The following is a 21,686-nucleotide window of genomic DNA, read 5'->3' on the forward strand; positions in this document are numbered from 1 at the left end:
TCTTCCTGGCGCATATGTAGGGATTTAGCTGACAGCATGAAGGTACCATCAAGCATTTGAAGTGTTTTATAAAACTAAAGCGTCAATATCAGCTGTCAGAAATAATGTTCCTATTATGGTTTTGATTTTGGGTAACGGGAAGTAGCATATTCGCAAAAATAGTTTGCCGATGACACCAGTTCAAAGCAGATCTGGGAAACATAATGCTCCCAATTAATAACGTTGTTTATGCAAGAGCATCTCATGGAAGGCATTCCTGGCATACACTCTGAGCTTAAGAGTGCTTGCTAAACATAAAGCGAATAATTTTGGCTTTTTGTTCGCAAAGGGCTTTGACACGGGCTTTGACATATCACAAGCATGATATTGTTACGTATTAAGACGTAACATAGTATAGTAACATTGACAACATAGTATAGTAAATTAATACACCACTCGTCGTCTTCGACTCAGCACGATAATTAATTAACAACAACACTGGATTCAAGCTTCGTCACCAGATCCTCAAAATGTCCGCCAAACGATAACACTATGCGACCGATATTCGGCGCCTCAGGTCGATGCGCCCCTTCTCAGACTGAGGGGCTAAACTTGCAGCCCGCAGGGGCCAAGAGGGGGGTGCGGCATCTCAAGGAAATAGGCTGCACCCGTCGGCACCGGTGTTCATGTGCTTGCCGGGAGCGCACCCGAAAGTGCGCGCGAAGTGCCTCGTCCGCCGCAACATGGCGTCGCAGGGCGGCTCGGCCCCCGGCCACAGATCCGGTACTCCGGCTATGTAGAACGCAGGTGACGGCAGGCCGCCACCGGGACAGTTTGCGTAGCAGGCGGCCACGAACAACAGCTGGGGCAGCGTCAGCGCCTCGAGGCCCACGAGCCGCTTGTCTCCGGCCTCGGCACGCGCCGTGTACGTGTCGAAGAGCACGTCGAACGACAGCACCTGCGCCACGCATGCAGGAGGTCAAGACGCTCGTCTATGAAACGCACTCATGACCTGCGAAGCAGCTGCCGAAGCACGAGACGATCGGCAGGGCGAGAAAACACGAGGGACCACATGAATGTAGCAGTGCGTGCTTCCCGTCTAGCCAGTTATGCGCCCGCTATTACCGCTAGTTGTGCCCGGCGAAGTCCCGAATACGCAGCACACGCTTTCTAGACAAGTGACTTGACCTCTGTACGAGAGAGCGCAGAAAGTCCGACAGGACATCCCGGAGCAGTACGCCCATTATGGTGACACCAGAAGCTCGCTAGAAAAAAAGAGAACTCTGGATCGAAACCTAACATCTCTTGAAGGTTGGAAGTGTTGTGGTTCGGCCTGCGTCGAAATGATAGGTAATACATCGATTTGCGTCACCTTCGTCTGTTCTGCCTTGAAATGACTTTGTGACTGTGGAAGTCGATTACATTCAACGAAGTAATGCATTACAAATCCCAAAATTTGGAATATGTAGGCGCGTTGGCAGTCGTAAGCGGTTATGCGATGAATGAAATTATTGGTAGCGAATTGATACAATTATTTATGCGATAGCATCAATTGGTCCACTGAGCCAAAACCCCTAAATTCCCATTTGCTGCGACGCCACGTCACCAACACTCCGTGACGGAGCAGAGCACGCGAAAGGGAGCACCTGCTGCCGCGATAGCGTGCCACGTTTTGCGTGCGGGTAAAGGTCATCGCTGTGACGCCACGTAACTCTCGCTCTCGCCTTCAGAAGCCTGTGTTACCCGCGCATTACTTGTCTGCGCAAGCTCTCGCCTGTGATCTAATTGCGCCTCGGTAAGGCCAAATCAAAAGTGTACCGAAATTTCCATTGCCAAGCCCGGCTTGAAGAAAGTGGCGACGTCAAAATTGCCGCGGCTGAGTCCGTAGTGGCCCCATTAGATTCTATGATAGTCAGGAAAGGTGGCACGGTGTCACAGAGTGAAGTGCATTGGCCTTCGCCAAGGCATCTAAACGCGCTCACTTGCCCACGAGGAGTTCATGACTCGAGGGACCGTTGAGTGGTGTTCAGTTGGACATTATTGCTTTCGCATTCGCAACTCCTAAGAAGTATTTAGGTGTCCTCGGATTTTCACACACGAGGCCTAATGAATAAATCTTCAATACAGTCTGTAGCCACAAGCACAAAGATTAAACAAATCTATTTAGCAGCTATTGACGTAGCTGAAAGAACATGATGGAGCATTCCCTCTAATAATTTCAGTCTGAGACTTTATGATTGTTATGCATGCTCTAAGTAAATCTATACCAAATTCTATCCTTGCTAATGAGGACAGCTAATCACACGAGAAACAGCTTTCAGACAAGTGGAACTGGTACTGAAAGGAGCTTTTGTTTACATTTTAACGCTTCGTTCAGACAAGCTTAGGAAATGAGTTAAACTTTAATTTGAAATAATGTTATTCATTGCTCCGCGCGAAAGGACTTCTTCCAGATAGCTTGGAGGTTTCAATCCAAATAGCATTTATTCCCTACTTCGGGCATCTTCCGTCCGTCCGTCCGTCCGTCCGTGTCTGTCTGTCTGTCTGTCTGTCTGTCCGTCTGTCCGTCTGTCCGTCTGTCCGTCCGTCCGTCCGTCCGTCCGTCCGTCCGTCCGTCCGTCCGTCCGTCCGTCCGTCCGTCCGTCCGTCCGTCCGTCCGTCCGTCCGTCCGTCCGTCTGTCTGTCTGTCTGTCTGTCTGTCTGTCTGTCTGTCTGTCTGTCTGTCTGTCTGTCTGTCTGTCTGTCTGTCTGTCTGTCTGTCTGTCTGTCTGTCTGTCTGTCTGTCTGTCTGTCTGTCTGTCTGTCTGTCTGTCTGTCTGTCTGTCTGTCTGTCTGTCTGTCTGTCTGTCTGTCTGTCTGTCTGTCTGTCTGTCTGTCTGTCTGTCTGTCTGTCTGTCTGTCTGTCTGTCTGTCTGTCTGTCTGTCTGTCTGTCTGTCTGTCTGTCTGTCTGTCTGTCTGTCTGTCTGTCTGTCTGTCTGTCTGTCTGTCTGTCTGTCTGTCTGTCTGTCTGTCTGTCTGTCTGTCTGTCTGTCTGTCTGTCTGTCTGTCTGTCTGTCTGTCTGTCTGTCTGTCTGTCTGTCTGTCTGTCTGTCTGTCTGTCTGTCTGTCTGTCTGTCTGTCTGTCTGTCTGTCTGTCTGTCTGTCTGTCTGTCTGTCTGTCTGTCTGTCTGTCTGTCTGTCTGTCTGTCTGTCTGTCTGTCCGTCCGTCCGTCCGTCCGTCCGTCCGTCCGTCCGTCCGTCCGTCCGTCCGTCCGTCCGTCCGTCCGTCCGTCCGTCCGTCCGCCCGCCCGCCCGCCCGTCCGTCCGTCCGTCCGTCCGTCCGTCCGTCTGCCTGTCTGTCTGTCTGTCTGTCTGTCTGTCTGTCTGTCTGTCTGTCTGTCTGTCTGTCTGTCTGTCTGTCTGCATGTCTGTCTGGGCCACAAGGCGTCTGTTCGTCAGCGTGATGGCGTTGTTTTCTGTCCCATTGTCGTCATTCCAGCTTCGTCACTGATTCTCGTCATGCAGTTCTCGTCACGCATTCTACACCGAACCAGCGGCCTAAGCTACTTAATAGCTTGGGTCACTATGTCTGTGCTCATGGTTGTGATGCCGTTCTAGTTGTTGTATGCTCGTCATTCTAGTATGCCATCTGGCCCGTTTCATGCCGTCTTATTCGCGGGATTCTCGTCATACAATCTTCGTCACGCATTCTACACAGAACCTACTGCCCAAGCTGCCTAATAGCTTGGGCCACTATGTCTGAGCTCGTGGTCGTGATGCCGTTCTGGTTGTTGCATCGTAGCCATTCTAGTGTGCCATCCGACCCGCTTCATGCCGTCGTATTCACGGGATTCTCGTCATACAGTCGTCGTGTATTTCTTGTCCTATCAACGTCGTGATGCCGTCGTGGTCGTTCTATCCCCGCCAATCCAGTTTTGTTATCGGACTCTTGTCTTGCCGTCATAGTCCCACCATCGTCGCAATACAGTCTTTAGGTTCGTTAAAATGTGGCACATATTTACACGTCGCAACATACTTAGTGACCCAAGTTGCTCGACCGGGCACGAACCCTGTTTTCTCAGCACAGCATCCTGACGCTTTACCCATTCGATTACGGCCTACCCATTTACTCAGGCAGGCATGAATATGGTTAGATGCAAACATAGATTCATAGACGGATACATCGAGGAAAGTGCGTGAAGTATGCTATTAATGCCAATGGACTAAAAAACACTTTATGAATTCTTTCTATTCCTGAGTGAAGTTTGTGACCTTTTTATGAAAAGCTGCAATGGGGGTGTAGTGCAACAAATGCACTTTCCCGGGCATAATTTTTACCGTATGTCCATTGTCTGAAAGGAGGAACGGTGTGCATGCTTTGATGGCCTGTGAAACAGCCGGTATTGATAAAATGATTACACAGGGTGAAAATGAAACGTTTAGAAATAACCTGTTGCAGAGAACGTAATTCTAGTACTTGAGCTGCATTATTCAAAGAGGCGGACATGCACGTGAAATGGATACAGATATTCAACTAATTAACAAAAATTCACTAGTTAGCTTCTTAATAATTGATACTGCGGCAGATATGGCAATTTAAGAATTGTAGCCGGTAGGCTTCCAAGGCTTGTCACCTTGAAAGGAATTGTGCTGGAATGCTTCTAAGCACGAGGTCGCCGGATCGCGTCGCGGTCACGGCGGCCGCATTTCGATGGAAGCGAAACGCGAAAACACCCATGTACTTGGATTTGGGTGCACGTTAAAGAACCCCAGTTCGTCCAAATTTGCCGAGCCTCCCGCTACGGAATGCCTCATAATCAGATCGCGCTCTCGGGACCTAAAACCCCATAATCTAATCCACTCTTAGCATAAATCTCCAGAATGGTGCCTGTTTCAACATATGTGCCGTGAAATTTGCCACAAAGTGAATTGTAGTTCCATTTAATTTTTCACCAAAACGTTCTTTTCTGCATTTAAACACAACAGCAACTGGAACGCCCAGATATTTCGTTCTACATTTGGCCTATATTACATTGAATCTTGTGTCACGTTAGATATTCATTTCAGGTGGATGCGTCTTCCAAGCTCGCCAGGTACAATTCATAATTCCAATATGTGTCGTCAGGTAAATAAGTAAGAAGTTAATTAGTAAAATTTCGGTAACTGGTTCAATATATATTTAAGTTTACCGGTCTAATCATGTTCGCCTTGTCGAATATTTAGCGCAAGGACAAGAATTATGCTATCACAGGCAATTGTTTAAAATTTCATAAAATTGAAAGTTATCATCCTGTATAATTTGCGCACTTAAATAGATGCAACCATGCGAGTGTCTCTGATTTTTCACTTCAGAATCGCAACCTCCTTTGTTAAATGTGCTATGCCACAAGATATTTGAGATGGAATTATGTATTTTATGGTAAACATTGCGCGACCCACTGCAAGCTAGAAAGTTTTGAGCACATCCGGTTCGATTAAGTTTGCATTCGAGCTTTTTACATCATAAGTGAACTGTACAGAACCTTGGCAACACTGAATCGTGACGAAATAAAATGTGTTCTGTGTAGACAATGTGTTGGGCAAATACATGACAGCGCTTTCGAATCTTGGTATCTGGGCTCAACATGAGGCACGCTCGCACTTAATCGGCGCACACATGCTTTCAGAATGTTTTGGAGCATGCAGACAACCCAGTCGTGACCGCGCACTTAATATTGCACAACCGATGCTAAAGCAGTGATCGCTGTTGGTTGGACGGGCCTAGAAGCTGCTATCCCAAATAAAAAAATCCACGTGAAAATGTGTGATGTGAGCCTACCTTTTCGTGTGTAAGCCCGTGATATAAAGACGTACGCCCGCCTAGTCTAGGGTACAACGATCAACTGAGAATAGTTGGACGTGTTATGACCACATTAAGCGTACATTCGACTAGTCGCTGTCTAGCACTCTAACGTGCTACGGCGTGCAAATAGTTTTTCCCCCGCCTACTATGCGCCTTGGAAATCGTTTACCTGGATATATACGTTCCCTTCGATTGAATTAATATTCCACCACAGTTGACGAGCACGGTAGTTGGCCGCTATTTTTCCATTTTTGTGTAATTTCAGATTTCTTCGTTGTAAAGTAAGCAGTTTCTCCGGCTCCTTTTGTAAAACCGCCCCCTAGTCATGTACAGCAAAATGCTTTTATGCGTTCTTGAAATCAGAAAGAAACATCCAGCAGTGAATTTGAGGAGCCATAATAATCTCGACGAAAATCTTGTGTCTCATATTTACGGCATTTAGCCTCAACCATTCGCAACTGCCGAAACACTGAGCCAGTGGTGGAGCGCAGCACTGGCCATCACCGCTCACCTGCATCATTTGACTCTCGTCCTGGCGTGCACTGCTGGCGTCGGGCTGGACGCAGTGCATGAACTCCAGGATTGGCTCCCGTGCTGGTGGCGAGCTGCTCCGGTAGGCCGCCAGGAAGAGCTCACCCAGTGCCTGCGCCACCTGCCAAGCCGTAATCCCCGGCATGCCAGGCGTCAATGTGAGCCTGGTGGCAGCTCTAGGCAGCAAATATTAAGCAGTGTTCATACCAGTGCTGCGAAACCACCAAAGCCAGTTCTCCTCCTAAATCAAATTTGAAACTCCTATACATTCCACTAAGTCCTTGCAAGATGCTGTTGTTAATTAGGTTATGAAAATACGACTGCGAATTTTGCAAATTCATTTCTAAGCTCGTTTTAAATCTTTCAGATATTGAAATCACTGTACAGATGTTCAAATGATGCTCCAGCAATGCAGGTATCTGTGCTCCTCCTGGATGAAGCCGTAGTCGCTGAAGAACATATTAGAACATGTGTACTTTATTCTACAAAAGACTTTCGACAACAAAAACTGTCAATATTGACTCGTAACCTTACTCGGAAGATGGACGGCACAGGACACATAATGTATTTGTGTGAAAACAGTGTGCCAAATAGCGCGCCGCTTCACAACACTAGCCTAAAAGTTGTGAAATAATTTTTCCTTCCATGTCCTGTAATGATGTAGAAGACTCGCACTCTTCCGCGCTTGCACGTCTTTTCAAAAACGCACACAGATACGCTTCCGATTTTTTTTCTTTCCTCAATGCCAAACTCAACAAACGCACAAGTACTGGGGCTTTCTCCAAGGCTGTTCTGCCAAGAGGCGGTTTTCGGTGAATTTTACTGCACGCCTGCACAGTCGGCTGCAGAGCGCAACAACTGCCCCCTAGAGTTTAGCTGATCCAGGGGGCACGCAGAGTGGCGCGAGCCAATGGGGCCCTCAATTATGGGCTTCACCCTGCAAGGAAGTCAGCGTACCTGATTAGAAATAAATTCTGTCTCTCTCTTTCTCAGCACTTCGCACCCCATTGTATTAGCGGCCATGGTGTAGCGCTGCTAAGCTTGAGTTCGCGGGATGAAATTGCGGCCGCATATTGGGGATGGGGGCGAAATTGAATAACACCCGTCTCCCGTGCACTGAGGGCACATTAAATACCCCCCGTGGTCAAAACTAAACCGGAGTCCCCCACTACGGCGTGCCTCATAATCAAATCGTGGTTTAGGAACATAAAACCTCAGAATTTCAATTTTCTCAGCACTATAGGTATATGTGTGCGCTTACACATTGATTTGCCTGTGCTGCTTTGTTTTGTGTTGCTGCATAGGGTTCTTTCGCTTGTTACAGATCATTATTATTGTGATGTGAATTGTGAGGACGCTTCCGGCTTATTTCTGCGATCGTCATTGTCGCCGTTATGTTTCGTATTTGTAACTCATTATGCAACACAGAGCCGAGGGGTGCAGACAGTACACGAGTAGAGAAGTGGACAACACGAACGCCGACAATCAGCTGGTAGAGGCACGGCATATCTATAATGGTGGAAGTGCGTGCGTGAGTCAGCCTTCCATTACTTTACATAAGGAAGAGATTAAGTGCCTTAACAGTTATCTCTCACGTAGACTGGCACATGTACCCGACAGACACGTGGTGATACCATTCCAGAGCTTGCGCAGATGAGTTTTGTATCTTCTTTCTATTTTCGCCTCAGTGCTTCCTTCAGTTGATAGTCGGCGTTCGTGTCCTGTCGTGTTCGTGTCCTCTTGTGTCCTGTCTGCAAGCCTCACCTATTTGTTGCATAATGAATCATTACCAACTAGCTCAGCTGTCTGTCGTTCTATGCTATAAACTCGCGTCCGCTCACAGCATGCTGTCGGCACGAGGGAAAGCCTGCGAGGGTGAGCCGAGAAGGATGGTGCTTGATGCGGCGATGTCTTCTCGCACGAGCAAGGGAAGAAGGCGGGGAGGGTGCGCGCCGTCTTCTCAAGCGTGCAAGGACGCGGGGTAGTAGTGGCCAGGTTACTGCGCATGTCTTCTACTCCAGCTGCGGCGGCTGAGAGCGGCCGCACGTGTCCTATCCGGGAGGCAATCTACGCTGGGTTCGCGGGCTAGCAGGCCTGATATAGCTGATGGCTTTGTGTGCGCGGCCTTCTCGCGCGCCTAGTTGACATTGAAGCGAGAATCGGCGCGAAGGGGACTTCTCTAGCCGCTGCTGCTGCTCTTCATCGCGGCCAGTGTTCTGACAGCCAGTGGTTGCGGTCATCAAGTGAGATTTGTTCGCGTTTGCGTGTGCGCGCGTGACAAAGTGCTTGTTAATTTCATTAGTATTTGAACCTTTACGACAGTTTATGCTGCTCGTAAAACGACTATCCCTGCTTCGATGGACTCCGAATAATTTACTTAAAATGATAAGTAGTAAGCAAAATAATAGGTGAGCGGCAGAATACTTTAGCATGGTTTGAAACTAAGAAACTTGTTTTGAACCCCAAAAAGATCGAGTATGTAGCGTTTGCTTTTAGCCGAAAGACTACTCCTAATAAGCGCAACTTCTCCCTCGGAGACACAAATCGAACAAATTAGTGGTCATAAATACCTGGAAATAAATCCTGGCTCGATACCACACTGGGCGCCACATCTTGAACAAGTAACATAAATATAGTTTTTTGTTGTTATAGCTTAATAAAAGCGCGCAAACATTTCCATCATGAAACATTATGTCTAATTTATTTCAGCATCTTTCATTACCATTTAACGAACTGTATAGAATCACGGGGTTTCAACTATGCCTCGTACGTTCAACATTCATAAAAATTCAGAAACGGATGGTCAGACTAACTGCGGCGGCCACTAAGGATGCGCCCACTGCTGAGCTTTCTGCAAAATTAAACACGATGTCATTTATGCAAGCTCGGGACTATACCACAGCTACGCTAACCACGAACAAGCTAGAGCACTGGTCAAAATTTATCATGCCAACAAGGGATACTATACAGGCTGAGCATAGAAAATTCAACTTGCCAAAATTCAGAATGTGTACGGCCAACGTTGCCTATTATTTGTCGATGCGAAAAACCAGAAATAAAACATCGAAAATTTTTGGAAACTTCTAAATATTGTTCGATCATAATAACATCATTTTCCATCATGTATATAAGATCATCTATTTTTGCTTTTTGCCTTGGATTGTAACGTTTGCTGACTTTTATGATGTGTATCGATAACTTGTCACATCGGCTAAGGATCCAGATGACACTGGCTACCACATTGTATTACACTAAGCCAGATTACAGATTTCTGCTTCTTACCTTGGTGACAGGGGCGGCAGTAAATTGCCCTTTAAAAAGTGATAGAGAATGCGTAAGTGCAAACCTAAACGTAAAACTTGTTTTTAATCTATATGGCAGATAATTGCAAAATATAGTATATCTCGCCAAATTTCTTGCGTGATTTGTGCTCAAAGGGGCAGAGATCAGTATAGGAGTGTAGTATGCAGTTCCCATGGTCTATTTTGACTGTCCTTGCCACTGAGCTTAAATACAGACCAAACGATTGCTCAATGGGAAACAAATTTCCAAAACTAAAATAACGAAAGGATTGTTATGCATTAGATTTCCAACCAACAACTACTGTTTTACATGCGAAATTCCACCACGTATTCCACAAAGGAGCAGTAGTAACCAGGGTTTCGGAAAGAAATATTTTTCATTCTGGTTTTAGTTTCGTTCAACCTAAAACAATTACGCTCTTTCTGCTCCGATACGAAAAAAAAAACAATGATCCGTAATGGTTTATAACGGTTTTTGTTCGCCTGCAAAAATTTTCGAAGCAGTGTAATGATAAAAGCTTTGTATATTTTTCGCAGTAAGTGAATTGTAAATTCTGAAATCATGGTCAGTGCCTTGAACCAAGGCACTGAGCATGATCTTAGAATTGACAATTCTGAGATCGTTGTTCCGTTACCGCTGTTCCGATAAAACGAACCTAAACGAACAGACGCGAACTATAAAACTTAGGTAACAAATGGTGGTACCGTAGAAAACAAAACGATACGCTTTTAGCGCACAAGCTCTGGTTTTTGCTACTGCGCCAATATGCTTGTGCACCGAGCAATAGCGCTCGACCGGCTATCACTCGCTCTATCCCTGCTGGAAATACACGCGCATATTCTGACGTCGGTTGTTGCGGATTGCCGACTGTTCCTTTGAACCAGAAACTGATCTCAAATATTTTTATAGACAAAATAGTAAATAACGTTTAGCTTACGATTTCGTTCCGGGCAAGAATATCGTTTATTTTTTTAAATAAATGTGTGTAGTTAAGTGGCGCAAGGGCCACGTTCTTTTGTCGTTTTTCGTTTTGGTTTTTGTTGCGTTCCGACACACTGGTAGTAAATGTTCACGGAAATCACTTCCCGGAGACCAATAGTTTGTACCTTAATAGTTACCGTTAGGGTGCCGATAGCTCAGGTCCTAGCACTTAGTTCTAGAAAGGATAAATTGTTCTGGCAGATCAATTAATTAGATAGATAGATAGATAGATAGATAGATAGATAGATAGATAGATAGATAGATAGATAGATAGATAGATAGATAGATAGATAGATAGATAGATAGATAGATAGATAGATAGATAGATAGATAGAGTAGATAGATAGATAGATTTAGACAACACGAAATCAAACAGGCACTTGTCACTCTTGGGGGCGAAAAGGCAATGCATGCCCGAAAAAGTGCCGGATTTGCTTACTACCCTGCAACTGGCTTGAGCACAACACTGACTGTGGGTAGTTAAAGTAAGTCAAATTAATCCCCCAAGAGGCTAACCTCTTTCCTGCCCTTTGTGGTTTTTTTTTCTCTTTTTATAGAGTGTGCAAACAACAGTGATCTCACCTGGCTTCCCATACCAGCGTAATTCAGAGCCCGTGCCGCGTCTTCGTCGTACAGAGGGTACGCGAAGGCGTAGGGCAGCAAGAGGAAGTCCTTGCCCAAATTTGCGTGGAAGACGAGCGCCTGCATCGACTCGGCGACAGCCGCTCTCTGCGGAGACCGCGACGCCACGCGGGCGGCGGCCGCGGCGAGGCGCCAGTTGGTGACCAGTGAGTTACCCATCGCCACTGGTTGGCCTGACCACACGCCACCACTGCCCACCGAGCCGCGCCCAGATTCGGGACTTGTTCTGTCTACGGCCTGCGTCGAGCGCGCATTCGTTCGCGTTAGCCACACGCGCTCCGGGCCATCGGCCATCAGTGTTTACGCACGACAAAAACAACCGCAAGAATATGCAAAACAAGAACAACGATGGCGAAGACGACAAGAAATAAATTTCAGCCTATTTTCTTTTTCATTTTTTTTTTATGTGTGATTTCGCGACATGCCGCTGAAATGAAGTGGTTAAGGCTGGAAAAGTGCAATGAGAAATTTGTCATCCAACCTGAAAATAGCAAGCGGCTAAATGCATACAAACGCTCAATAAACTTGAAGCCGGTCGAGAGGCCAGAAATCTACTACTGACGTTCGTGCATACACTGGAGCGCCGTGCCATTTCGTGGCTGGATGACCTTTACTTTATGCGACTTCTTCTAAACTACGTCGATGTCCGCAGAACCTAATTGCTTGGCCAAAGTTCGGGTCTAACTTTGCCAGGAATTCTCCACTTTGCCCTGTCTTGCGTTAGCTGATTCCAACACACCATATTGAACTCAAATAAAGACCGGTAAAGCGGAAGAGAACACAAAAACGACATGAGTGTTAACTTTCAACTGGTTTCTTCAACACTTCCATTAGGTTGTTTCAATCGGAGATCGATTTTTTACAATTGGTTGCCCCGCTAGGCTGATGAGTGTACTTGTATCTGCGTTCTGCGCATGTTCTATTTGTCTATATAGTGCCACGCGTTGCTGTGAATAAACCAGTTGGAAGTTGCTGCCCGTGTCGCTTTTGTGTTCTCTGCCACTGTCCTCGTCTTCATTTGCGGTCAATATGATATGCAGTAAGCACCAACTAGGCCAAACTGAAGTTCTTCTTATTCCAACATGCACTTACAATTTTGCTAATTTCATTCCACCGCCCAATTTTATGCCCGCCTCAAATGCGCTTCTCTACCCTTGGCACCCACTCTGTAACTCTAATAGTCTACCGGATATTTGCCCTACGCCCTACATGACCTGCCCAACTCAATATTTAAGGCGATGCTTTTTTTTTGCCTCTTCCTTCGACTTTGCCACTGTTTCTGCTGCTGTATGGAACACAGTGTCGGGGAGTGGCTCAAGAGCGTGTGTATACATGACAGGAGCGTTGCACAACGGAAAGGCGGCGGGAGCAACTCGTTTGGACCTTTGCGCGGCGTCGAATGCGCACAATACCCTCTGGAGCTACCTGGACGTCGCCACATTAGCCTCTTGACAGCTGCAATTATCCGTGACCCCTCAGGAAAAGCACTGCAGAAATTGTAGTGCTTGCCTTTCTAGTCCAGAGGGAAGCTAGATAGAATGGTAGAGAGGAATGGGAGGTGGTTCAGAGGATCCCTAGAACTGACGTAGTCACCTCACGAGTAAATAACAGCCTCGCAAGTCTTCGCTTACACTTCCCGCGGGGTGGGGGTTAGGGAAAAGGTGCCGTGAGAAGGCATAGACATGCTACTACTGCAAACACGACAGCGGTTGCGGACAAAATTTGCAGACAAACAGGATAAATTTAAGTTCAAGGTACGCTACAGTAGGTTTCTGCTATTTCTGGAAAAAAGCACACCATTCACATTTGTCAAGCGGACAACTTACGCAAGGCGTGCAGAAGCAGAGCCGCATTAAAGCGTATCATAGGCTCTTGGCAACACTACGGAAGCGGTCACACGTCAAATCAACCCTTCCGTTCCCGCCGCGGTAGTTCTTAGGACTATGGCATTGCTCAATGCCGGGGGTTTGATCCCGACTGCGGCATCCACACTTCGACAGCGGCGAAGTGTGGATCTGGATCTAATCGAAGCGAATTAATCTGGAGTCCGCCACTACGGCGTCCCCATAATTCGATTGTGGTGAAAAGTTTAATAGTTCTGTCACGATGCGATGTGCCATGTGAGCTCAACCCTCTCTGAGGTCGTTTAATATGGCTGACATAAACGTCTCGAGCGAACAGCTATACCTGTGTGTTCTGTGTACTACGCGGAATGGTGTACGCAAGCTAACTTTTAACAACTCACCGCTCTCGTGTTGGACAAAACGTGGAAGAAATTAAACATTTGCCGCTAACATCACCGCTAAATGTTGTCAATCAAAGCAAACGGCACAGAAAGCTTCGCTTATATTGATTTCCGCAGTGCGTGGGATCTGCATAATTTTTATGTTAATGTCAACTGGAATGACACCTCTCGCCGTTTCCTCAATGATACACCCCGCTAATTTCCTGTTTCTTAACGTTACTCTTAACATTTTTTGCTCCATCGCCCATGGTGCGGTCCTTAACTTGTTCTCGAGCGTCGTTGTTAACGAAAAAGGGGAAATCGTCATCCACCGAAATGTAGCGCGAAACTACAAAGAAAGCCGATACGGGTTTCTCAGAAAGGACGTTTCGCACATGAGGAAAAATTCGTCCTCGTCCGGGATTCCAACTCGGGACCAGCGCCTTTCCGCGGTGGTCACTCTACCATCTGAGCTAACTAGAAGACTAGCACATCGCGGCGGGAAGGTGAATTAATTATTAATTAATTAATACATTAGTTAATAAATATTAATTAATTAATTAAGTTTTGTTGCATGCTTCCTTGAGGCACTTTGCACTCTGGCACATTCTCTTCCTTACACGCCAATCAATCTGTTCAGCGATTTCAACTTTCCAACAATAGTACGGTCTGACATAGCACAAACATTATCGAATCACAACGCAGAAAGTGAATTTCTTGACACGTGTCTTACGTTTGGCTTGTCTCAGCTCATCTTCAACCCAACAACGCATATAAATCAATCGTCCAGCTTGCTTGACCTCTTGTTTGCCAAGCATTTTCTGACAACTTTTCTCAGCTAACATTTTTGCCTGGCTTAGTGATCATGCTGTAATTCACGCTACTTATCAATTTCATATAGCATATCCCCCCAAGATAAGAAAGATCATAACGCTCTACGACAGAGGTGATTATGTCGCGTTCAATGAAAAGTTAACTCAGTTCAGTTACTCCTTTCTTGAAACGTTTACTTGTCGTTCTGTTGAAGGTAACTGGTTAATGTTTAAATCCAAAATGCAGGAACTAACGTAAGCCCATATTAACTACCATCACTGTAACTGAACCGCTCTCATCCTCATCCCCTTGGTTTAATAACGCATTAAAACGCCTGAACAATAAAAATAAAAGGCTTTATCGTATCGCCAAGGAATCTAACATGCCACGTGCCTGGGAAAGGTACCACTGCATTGACAAAATGTTTCAGCCACAAGCTAAAACTAAGCGATCATTCTTTTCAACCTCACTTCCTGATATGCTACGTAATAACCCTCGTCAATTCTGGAAGGTTGTCAATCCATGCCCGAAGAAATCGATAAATAAACTTGACCAAAATGGCGTCCCTATCCCTGATACTGAACTTGCAACAACACTTTTCTCGAAATTCCGTTCAGTTTTTAGAAAGGAAACTGAAGGTAATCTTCCTTATTTTCCTAACCCTCAATATCCTCTCATGCCAGCCATCAAGTTTGAACCTGACGGCATTTGCAGTGTAATCGAATCTTTGAAGCTTTCAAACTTCATCGGCTGGCATCGACGAAATTAACGCGAAAGTGTTTAAAAAGGCAAAAGGTGTCACTAGTGTCATCTTATCACACATTTTTCAACAGTCACTCTCGTTTGGATTGGTGCCGCAGGACTGGAAGACAGGTAAGATCATTCCACTCCCCAAAAAAGCTTCTGCAACGTCATGTCTTGACTACCGGCCAATTTCCATTACCAGTGTTCATTCCAAACTGATGGAGCATGTCATTTTTTCCCACATCATGAGATTTATAATTACTAACAACTTTTTTCATCATAATCAGCACGGAGTTCTTAAGAATTTTTCGTGCGATACTCAACTTGCACTCTTCATAAATGACATAAGTTCCCAATTAGACCTGAATGTATCCGTGGACTCATTGTTTTTGGACTTAGAGAAAGCTTTTGATAAGGTACCCCACAAACGTATTTTCTTGAAACTTTCACTCCTGAATCTCAATCTCCTAATTTATAATTGGTTGCGCAGTTTTCTGACCGGCCGGCAACAGTTCGTTTTTGCAAATAACTTTTCACCTCCTCTGTCTCCTGTACTTTCTGAGGTTCCTCAAGGTTCTGCTCTTGAACCATACTCTTCTTAATCTACATTAATGACCTTCATAAAAAATTATGGGGTTTTACCTGCCAAAACCACTTTCTCATTATGAGGCACGCCGTAGTGGAGGACTCCGGAAATTTTGACAGCCTGGGGTTCTTTACCGTGCACCTAAATCTAAATACACGGGTGTTTTCGCATTTCTCCCCCATTGAAATGCGGTCGCCGTGGTCGGGATTCGATGCCGCGACCTCGTGCTCAGCAGCCCAACACCATAGCCACTGAGCAACCGTGGCAGGCGACCTTCCTAATGACATATCTTCTAACATACGCCTATTTGCGGATGACTGTGTTATTTACCGACCCATTAACAATAGCACAGATATCCTTTTCCTGCAGCGTGACTTACAAACAGCTGAAAAATGGTGTAAGACATGGTTGATGTCATTAAATGTAAATAAAACCTCATTAATCTCCTTCAGCCTTCGGCATTCTTATGTAGCACCCCCATATCTCTTAGGTAATCCAATAATATTGTCACGGGTATAAACTATTTACACGATGTATTTACACAATGCGTATATGTACAGCATCTGTGACCTGTTATAAATACAAAGGGCTTATTTTAACGCAGGATTTTTCATGGTCCTCTCACATCGCTAAAATAACTAAAGAGGCCAACCGCATCTTAGGCTTCGTCCGACGAAATCTGAAATTTGCCCCTCCTGCGGTAAAAACTCTTGCCTACTATTCTGTGGTAAGGCCCAAACTTGAATATGCATGCTCAGTGTGGGACCCTCATCATACTAATCTTTCTAACATGCTCGAATCTCTGCAAAAGCGCGTAGACAGATTTATCTTCCATGACTATTCTTCACATACCCGTGTCATAGCGCTAAAATCTAATGCGAATTTTTCTAGACTAGAAACAAGACGTCAAGTGTCCAGGCTCATTCAATATCACAAGTTTTATCATGCGCCGATTGGTAACACCGTCATATCGCCTGCTCACCGCCATTCATCCCGGACCAATCATTCAAAGACAGTGTACCCCCCGCATGCGCGCACATCATCCCATCTGCATTCGATTTTTTCCACGTAGAGTGAGAAACTGCAGTCTCTCACTCTACGTGAGAGACTCCGCGTAGTTTTCCAAGTTTTCCACGTAGAGTGAAGTGGACCACCCCAGTGCGACTGCGTTCAGAACTGCCATCGAACACATTATTCTTTGAAGCTGCCCACCCATCATGTAAAACCTCTTTCTAGGGGCATTTGAGGAATAAATAAATAAATAAATAAATAATCGACAACTCGAAGCACAGGGACATGGACCTTCCTTGTTAATCTCCCACTTTTCTTACCAGCGACAGTGACAAGCTTCCAGCTATGAATTGGTAATGCGTGCCGTATGCACACAAACTCATTTTTATTATTATCTACAATTCCCTCTCATGGTCAGAATCTCCTATGAGTAATTAATCAAGATAAACATACTCCTGCACACACTCTAGGCGCTGACTGGCGATCATGAATTCTGGTTCCCTTGTCACGCGCAATTGAACATTACCTTTGCCTTCTGCATATTGAACATCAACCCTACTTTTATGTTTTCTCACCTAAGGTCTTCAATCATCTGTTGCTATTGATCTCCATGAATGATCGAGAACCTTAACCGTGAAAGAGTGATAGTAGGGCTGCCGATTAATATGCCAAAGACAAAGACCAGGCAAGAAAACACGAATTCATGACAGCCACTGAGCCTCTAGAGTCTGTGCAAGAGTGCAGCAATATGGAAATATAAAACTAATGCCTAGCAGGACAAAATATAGAGATGCAGTCTACACGCACTAAACCCACCGTCCCGCGCCTTTCCTCGTGATTTTTTATACCTCTTCGATATTTTAATAGCATCCTTACATTTTTACGCCCCTGGAACTGAGTTCTGAGCGTTCACCTAGTGCAGGCCTGCGTAATATTATTTTTCATTACCAAGCGCTCTTTACCGACTACTTAGGTGCTTGTAAAGGATCTTTCTGCTTAGTTTATTTTATGTTCTGATCGTACAGCAGCCATCGTGTTTCAATGGCAGCCGACCGTAAAAGTTAAGAAGAGATTCCATGACTGATAGATGCTCTAGTGTATGATTACCGACTAAGTGAAACACGTGAGGTTCTTGAATATGGTAGTAAACAAAATAATCATTAAGCTACATAGTAATATCCTTAGCACATCTTAACAACTCATTTGCAACAGCAAAGCGATAATTTAAACCACAAATTAGGGCTGGACAATTATGCAGAGACACAAAAATGAGAGACGGTGGCATAGAGCACCACCTTGAAGTTTTCGCAAAAGCATGACGAGGATCACCTCCGATTCTGAGAACATGTAGCCGCGAGTGAATCGTTTATTGATTAAAGAAAGGCCAAACTCGAGTATTTAATAAAGTGAGGAATCAAACGTACTGCAAAGTTCGAGAAATCGTTATGCTCCTAACAGGCCACTTGGCAATAAAAAACACCTCTAAATTCATGACGTAACACAAAGGTTCCGGCGCTCAGGTTTGAAGAAAATGAAGATTTCAAGAAAGTTTAGTTTTACCTTCCTTTTTTTGGCGATTGATGGATTATTTTTCGGTGAATGATTTAACATATAATGAAGGAACACGGGTGGAGGCATGGCAAGGAACTACACGTATTTACTTAATCCCGATCATTGGAACACCCACGCACAAGATTGATAACATCCGTTCTAAAGGCTTTATGCCTCATTTGGCAGCCTCGGCTCCAGCATTTGCTCGGTCCAGCCAACCAAAGGAAAAAAACGTGCCATGGAATGAGCTGCATTTAGAGCTACGTGATAGTTCAACGTCTTTCTGTCCACTTGTTTCCTTCTTTAGGGTTTTTTTGTGAGAATTCTTATAATGCATTCAACTTTGAAATTAGCTCTGAAAGAATATTTTAATGAAGTTACTAGCTGATTTGCGGTCGCTTCTTACTGGCCCCTTAACATGGATTACAGTTTCGATTCATTATCCTTTTTTCTATTGGTATCGACAGAAAACAAGCCCGCTGCAGCCTATCGCTCAGCACAAAGTAGCACCGGAAGCAGACAAACCGTCCATTGCCCCGTACACCGTATTTACAAACCGTACACTACAATTTCACTTGAAACCCTAGCGTCGCCAGTCTCGGCTGCTATGCATGCGAATGAAATGAGACGCCATCCTTTCCGAACGAGAAACCACGCTTCATCGCACATCTGAATGTTATGCGCCGAGCTTTCGGAAGCTCAAGCTCACGCATGTTCGTGCTTCAGGGATCTAAATGGCGAACATTTGCCGTCGTATATGGAACATGCGCACTTTATGGCATTTCTCCAGTCTTGCTGTCTTGTCCGCGCCTTCAACTCGGTGGACCCAGATGAGGCTGCCATTGCTCTCGCTGCTATGGTCGGATTTACCACCATTACCAGCGACTCAAAGACCGCCATATCCGACAATGCACGTTAAATTAAGACCCCAACCATGCTGCAAGTACTGCGTCCCCTATCCTCCAACAAACAACAAGTAAGTGAGGAACCCAACCCAATTTAATGTATATGGGTCCCGGCCCACGCAGGGAAACTGGGGAACGTGGTAGCCCCTAAATGTGCTACAGGAATCGTCAGCCGAGCGGTGGGTTCCGCATCTGACCCGAGGGACCTCGTCAGCGAGCCACTGACTACATACCGGCGCTGCACAACGCTACCAATGACGGACAAATCCCCCACCCCATCGCAAGCTCCCCAAGGGACAATAAATCACCTGGAGCCTACTCCAAACGCACTCCTTTCACAACCCACAAATATACACACACTTTGACCCTGAGTTGATAGACCAGCACTGCTCACTATTAGGGTCCACAGCCTCATGAGACCATATTCTCTTGGGCTGTATGGAAGAACCCTACCGCACCCCACCAGATCTCCTTGCTGCTCACTCGCCTGAAGCATGGGAAGCAATATTCGGGGACCCGAGCTTGGAAGTTCAACTTCGGGGCATCGAAAGAGGCGAGCAGGTGGCTGTAAGGCATTCCCTTGTAGCCGCTCCTCACAAAAATACAATGCCGAAATAAAGTTGTTTCCTCCTCCTCCTGTCTTTCTTCCGCCACTCGTTAGGCTGAGCCTTCTGGCGCTACTATCAACTTTGGAAAGCTTCAGCGCGTGATGCTTCTAAATGGCTTGCATAGACGTCATCGTGGCCCTATTTTGGTGTACTAGCACATCGAGAAGCTACGCGTACAAGAAACGCGACAACACGAAAAGCGCATCTTGCTCCGAACGACAAAACGGCAACAGTGGAATCAATACTATGAAGAACGGTCACCGTTAAAATACGAAGCACTATGTTAGTATGCTGCACTGATAGCATCGTGACTATCATGCCCGGGTACTGGCACATTGGAAAGCTGCGTCCACGATGTTACGGGAAGAATATCGACACTTGCCGAGAAGGTGACAGCAGTCGAGTTCCAGTCGGCGACGACAGTGACGTTGCTGTCCCGTTGGGGCCACCTGGCGAGCAGGCTGTTGAACTCACCGCGCACCGCCCTCACCAGAGCTTCCGCGTCGTGACGGGCACTCGTGTGGCTCACCTCGGCGCTGTAGCCGGCGAACAGCTCGAAGCCGGTGAGCAGGTACGTGTGCGCCAGGCAGAAGACGCCGTGCAGGACGCGTGCGTGCTGCTCGCTCTCGTAGAAGCTGTTGATGAGGCGCTGGCTGGCGAACAGCGCTGCCACCTGTACGGGCGTTGAGTTTCGCGACTAGAGCTGCTTAACAGCATATTTGAGTGATTGATTGACTGATCGATTTAATTGTTGATTAATTTAAATATTGGTTGGTTTATTGATTGGCTTTCGAGATTTGACGTCCCGAAACAACACTGCGGCTACCAGAAACGCCGTATTTGAAACATCCATATTCACTTTCACCACCTGCTGTTGCGCATCATGTCACTACTTATAAATACGGGAGTGTTTCATCGTTTTGCATTCATCGGAATACCCCCGTGGTTGCTCAGTGGATATGGTGTTGGGCTGCTGAGCACGGGGTCGCGGGATCAAATCCCGGCCACGGCGGCCGCATTTCGATGGGGGCGAAATGCGAAAACACCCGTGTACTTAGATTTAGGTGCACGTTAAAGATCCCCGGGTAGTCTAAATTTCCGGAAACCTCCGATACGGCGTGCCTCCTAATCAGAAAGTGGTTTTGGCACGTAAAACCGCATCGCTTAATTTAATTCATCGGAATGCAGCTGACATTGCCGGGCACTGAACTAGAAATCTCGGGTTCAGAATCAGAACTCCATAGCCGGTCATACATAGCGCTGGGCCGCCAGCCCGTGAAAGGAAGTGCGACCAATGATAGTAAAAAAGTTTTGGGTTGTGAAGTCATTCGTTATTGACTGCATAGACTTGTGGAGGAGTGCTAAACGGCGGGGCAACGAAAGGCAAACGAAGGGCGAAGACTAACAGCCAATTATTATTTGATGGCAGTTCAATGAATTTGTCTATAGACGATGCACAAATAGTTAAAAAGAACTATTCACTGCGATGCGAAATAGTCAGCGCATGTAGCAAACCGAAGGCACAACCAAGTTCAGCGCTCCTCTAAAAGCTTCAATGCGCCTACAAGCTCAATTTACAACTCTTGTGCGGAAACTCGCACTTATGGAACTACATGTAAATAATTAAGTAATTACCCAGTGTAAATGAATCATTTTTTCCTTGATCCACTACTCTTGTTTACTCGCGAATTGAAACAGTAATTCAATTACCTTTTTCAGTAAGCAGTCATATGTATGCACAGTTTTTGTGCTTAGGCGTTCGGCTGTAACAGGTGACGTAGCTTTGATCACTTAATTCTGTAGAAGACAGGCGAATCGAGGCACTCAGAATTTGTTCCCTCATAATAATGCTTCACCACATGTTGGCTGATGAGTTGAGCCTGTGTTGCTATGTCTCGATAACGATTGCCACTTTAGATGTTGATGCCTGTAAATCGCTTACATACAATATTTGCAGCTTTCCACTGGCCCTACCTAGAGTACCTC

The 21,686-nt window shown here is 45.9% G+C and overlaps 1 protein-coding gene across 1 annotated transcript; it reads right to left on the reverse strand.

Moving 5' to 3' along the window:
• Window positions 1–362: 362 nt before the first annotated feature.
• Window positions 363–11,987, reverse strand: LOC129382660 (uncharacterized). Its single transcript, XM_055066768.2, has 3 exons — window positions 11,199–11,987; window positions 6,313–6,453; window positions 363–937 (listed from the first exon to the last, which is right to left on the reverse strand). The coding sequence occupies exons 1-3, from the start codon at window positions 11,550–11,552 to the stop codon at window positions 629–631; spliced, it is 804 nt and encodes a 267-aa protein (XP_054922743.1). The 5' UTR covers window positions 11,553–11,987; the 3' UTR covers window positions 363–628.
• Between the last annotated feature and the right edge of the window lie 9,699 nt (window positions 11,988–21,686).

Source organism: Dermacentor andersoni, chromosome 6 (genome assembly GCF_023375885.2).
Source record: "Dermacentor andersoni chromosome 6, qqDerAnde1_hic_scaffold, whole genome shotgun sequence".
NCBI lineage: Eukaryota > Metazoa > Arthropoda > Arachnida > Ixodida > Ixodidae > Dermacentor > Dermacentor andersoni.

Coding starts and splice junctions, on each gene's coding strand:
- LOC129382660 (XM_055066768.2), bottom strand. CDS start 11,552: ATGGCCGATGGCCCGGAGCGCGTGTGGCTAACGCGAACGAATGCGCGC. Junction 6,454..11,198: donor ACGCTGGTATGGGAAGCCAG/GTGAGATCACTG, acceptor ACGGCTTGGCAG/GTGGCGCAGGCACTGGGTGA. Junction 938..6,312: donor ACGAGAGTCAAATGATGCAG/GTGAGCGGTGAT, acceptor TGCGTGGCGCAG/GTGCTGTCGTTCGACGTGCT.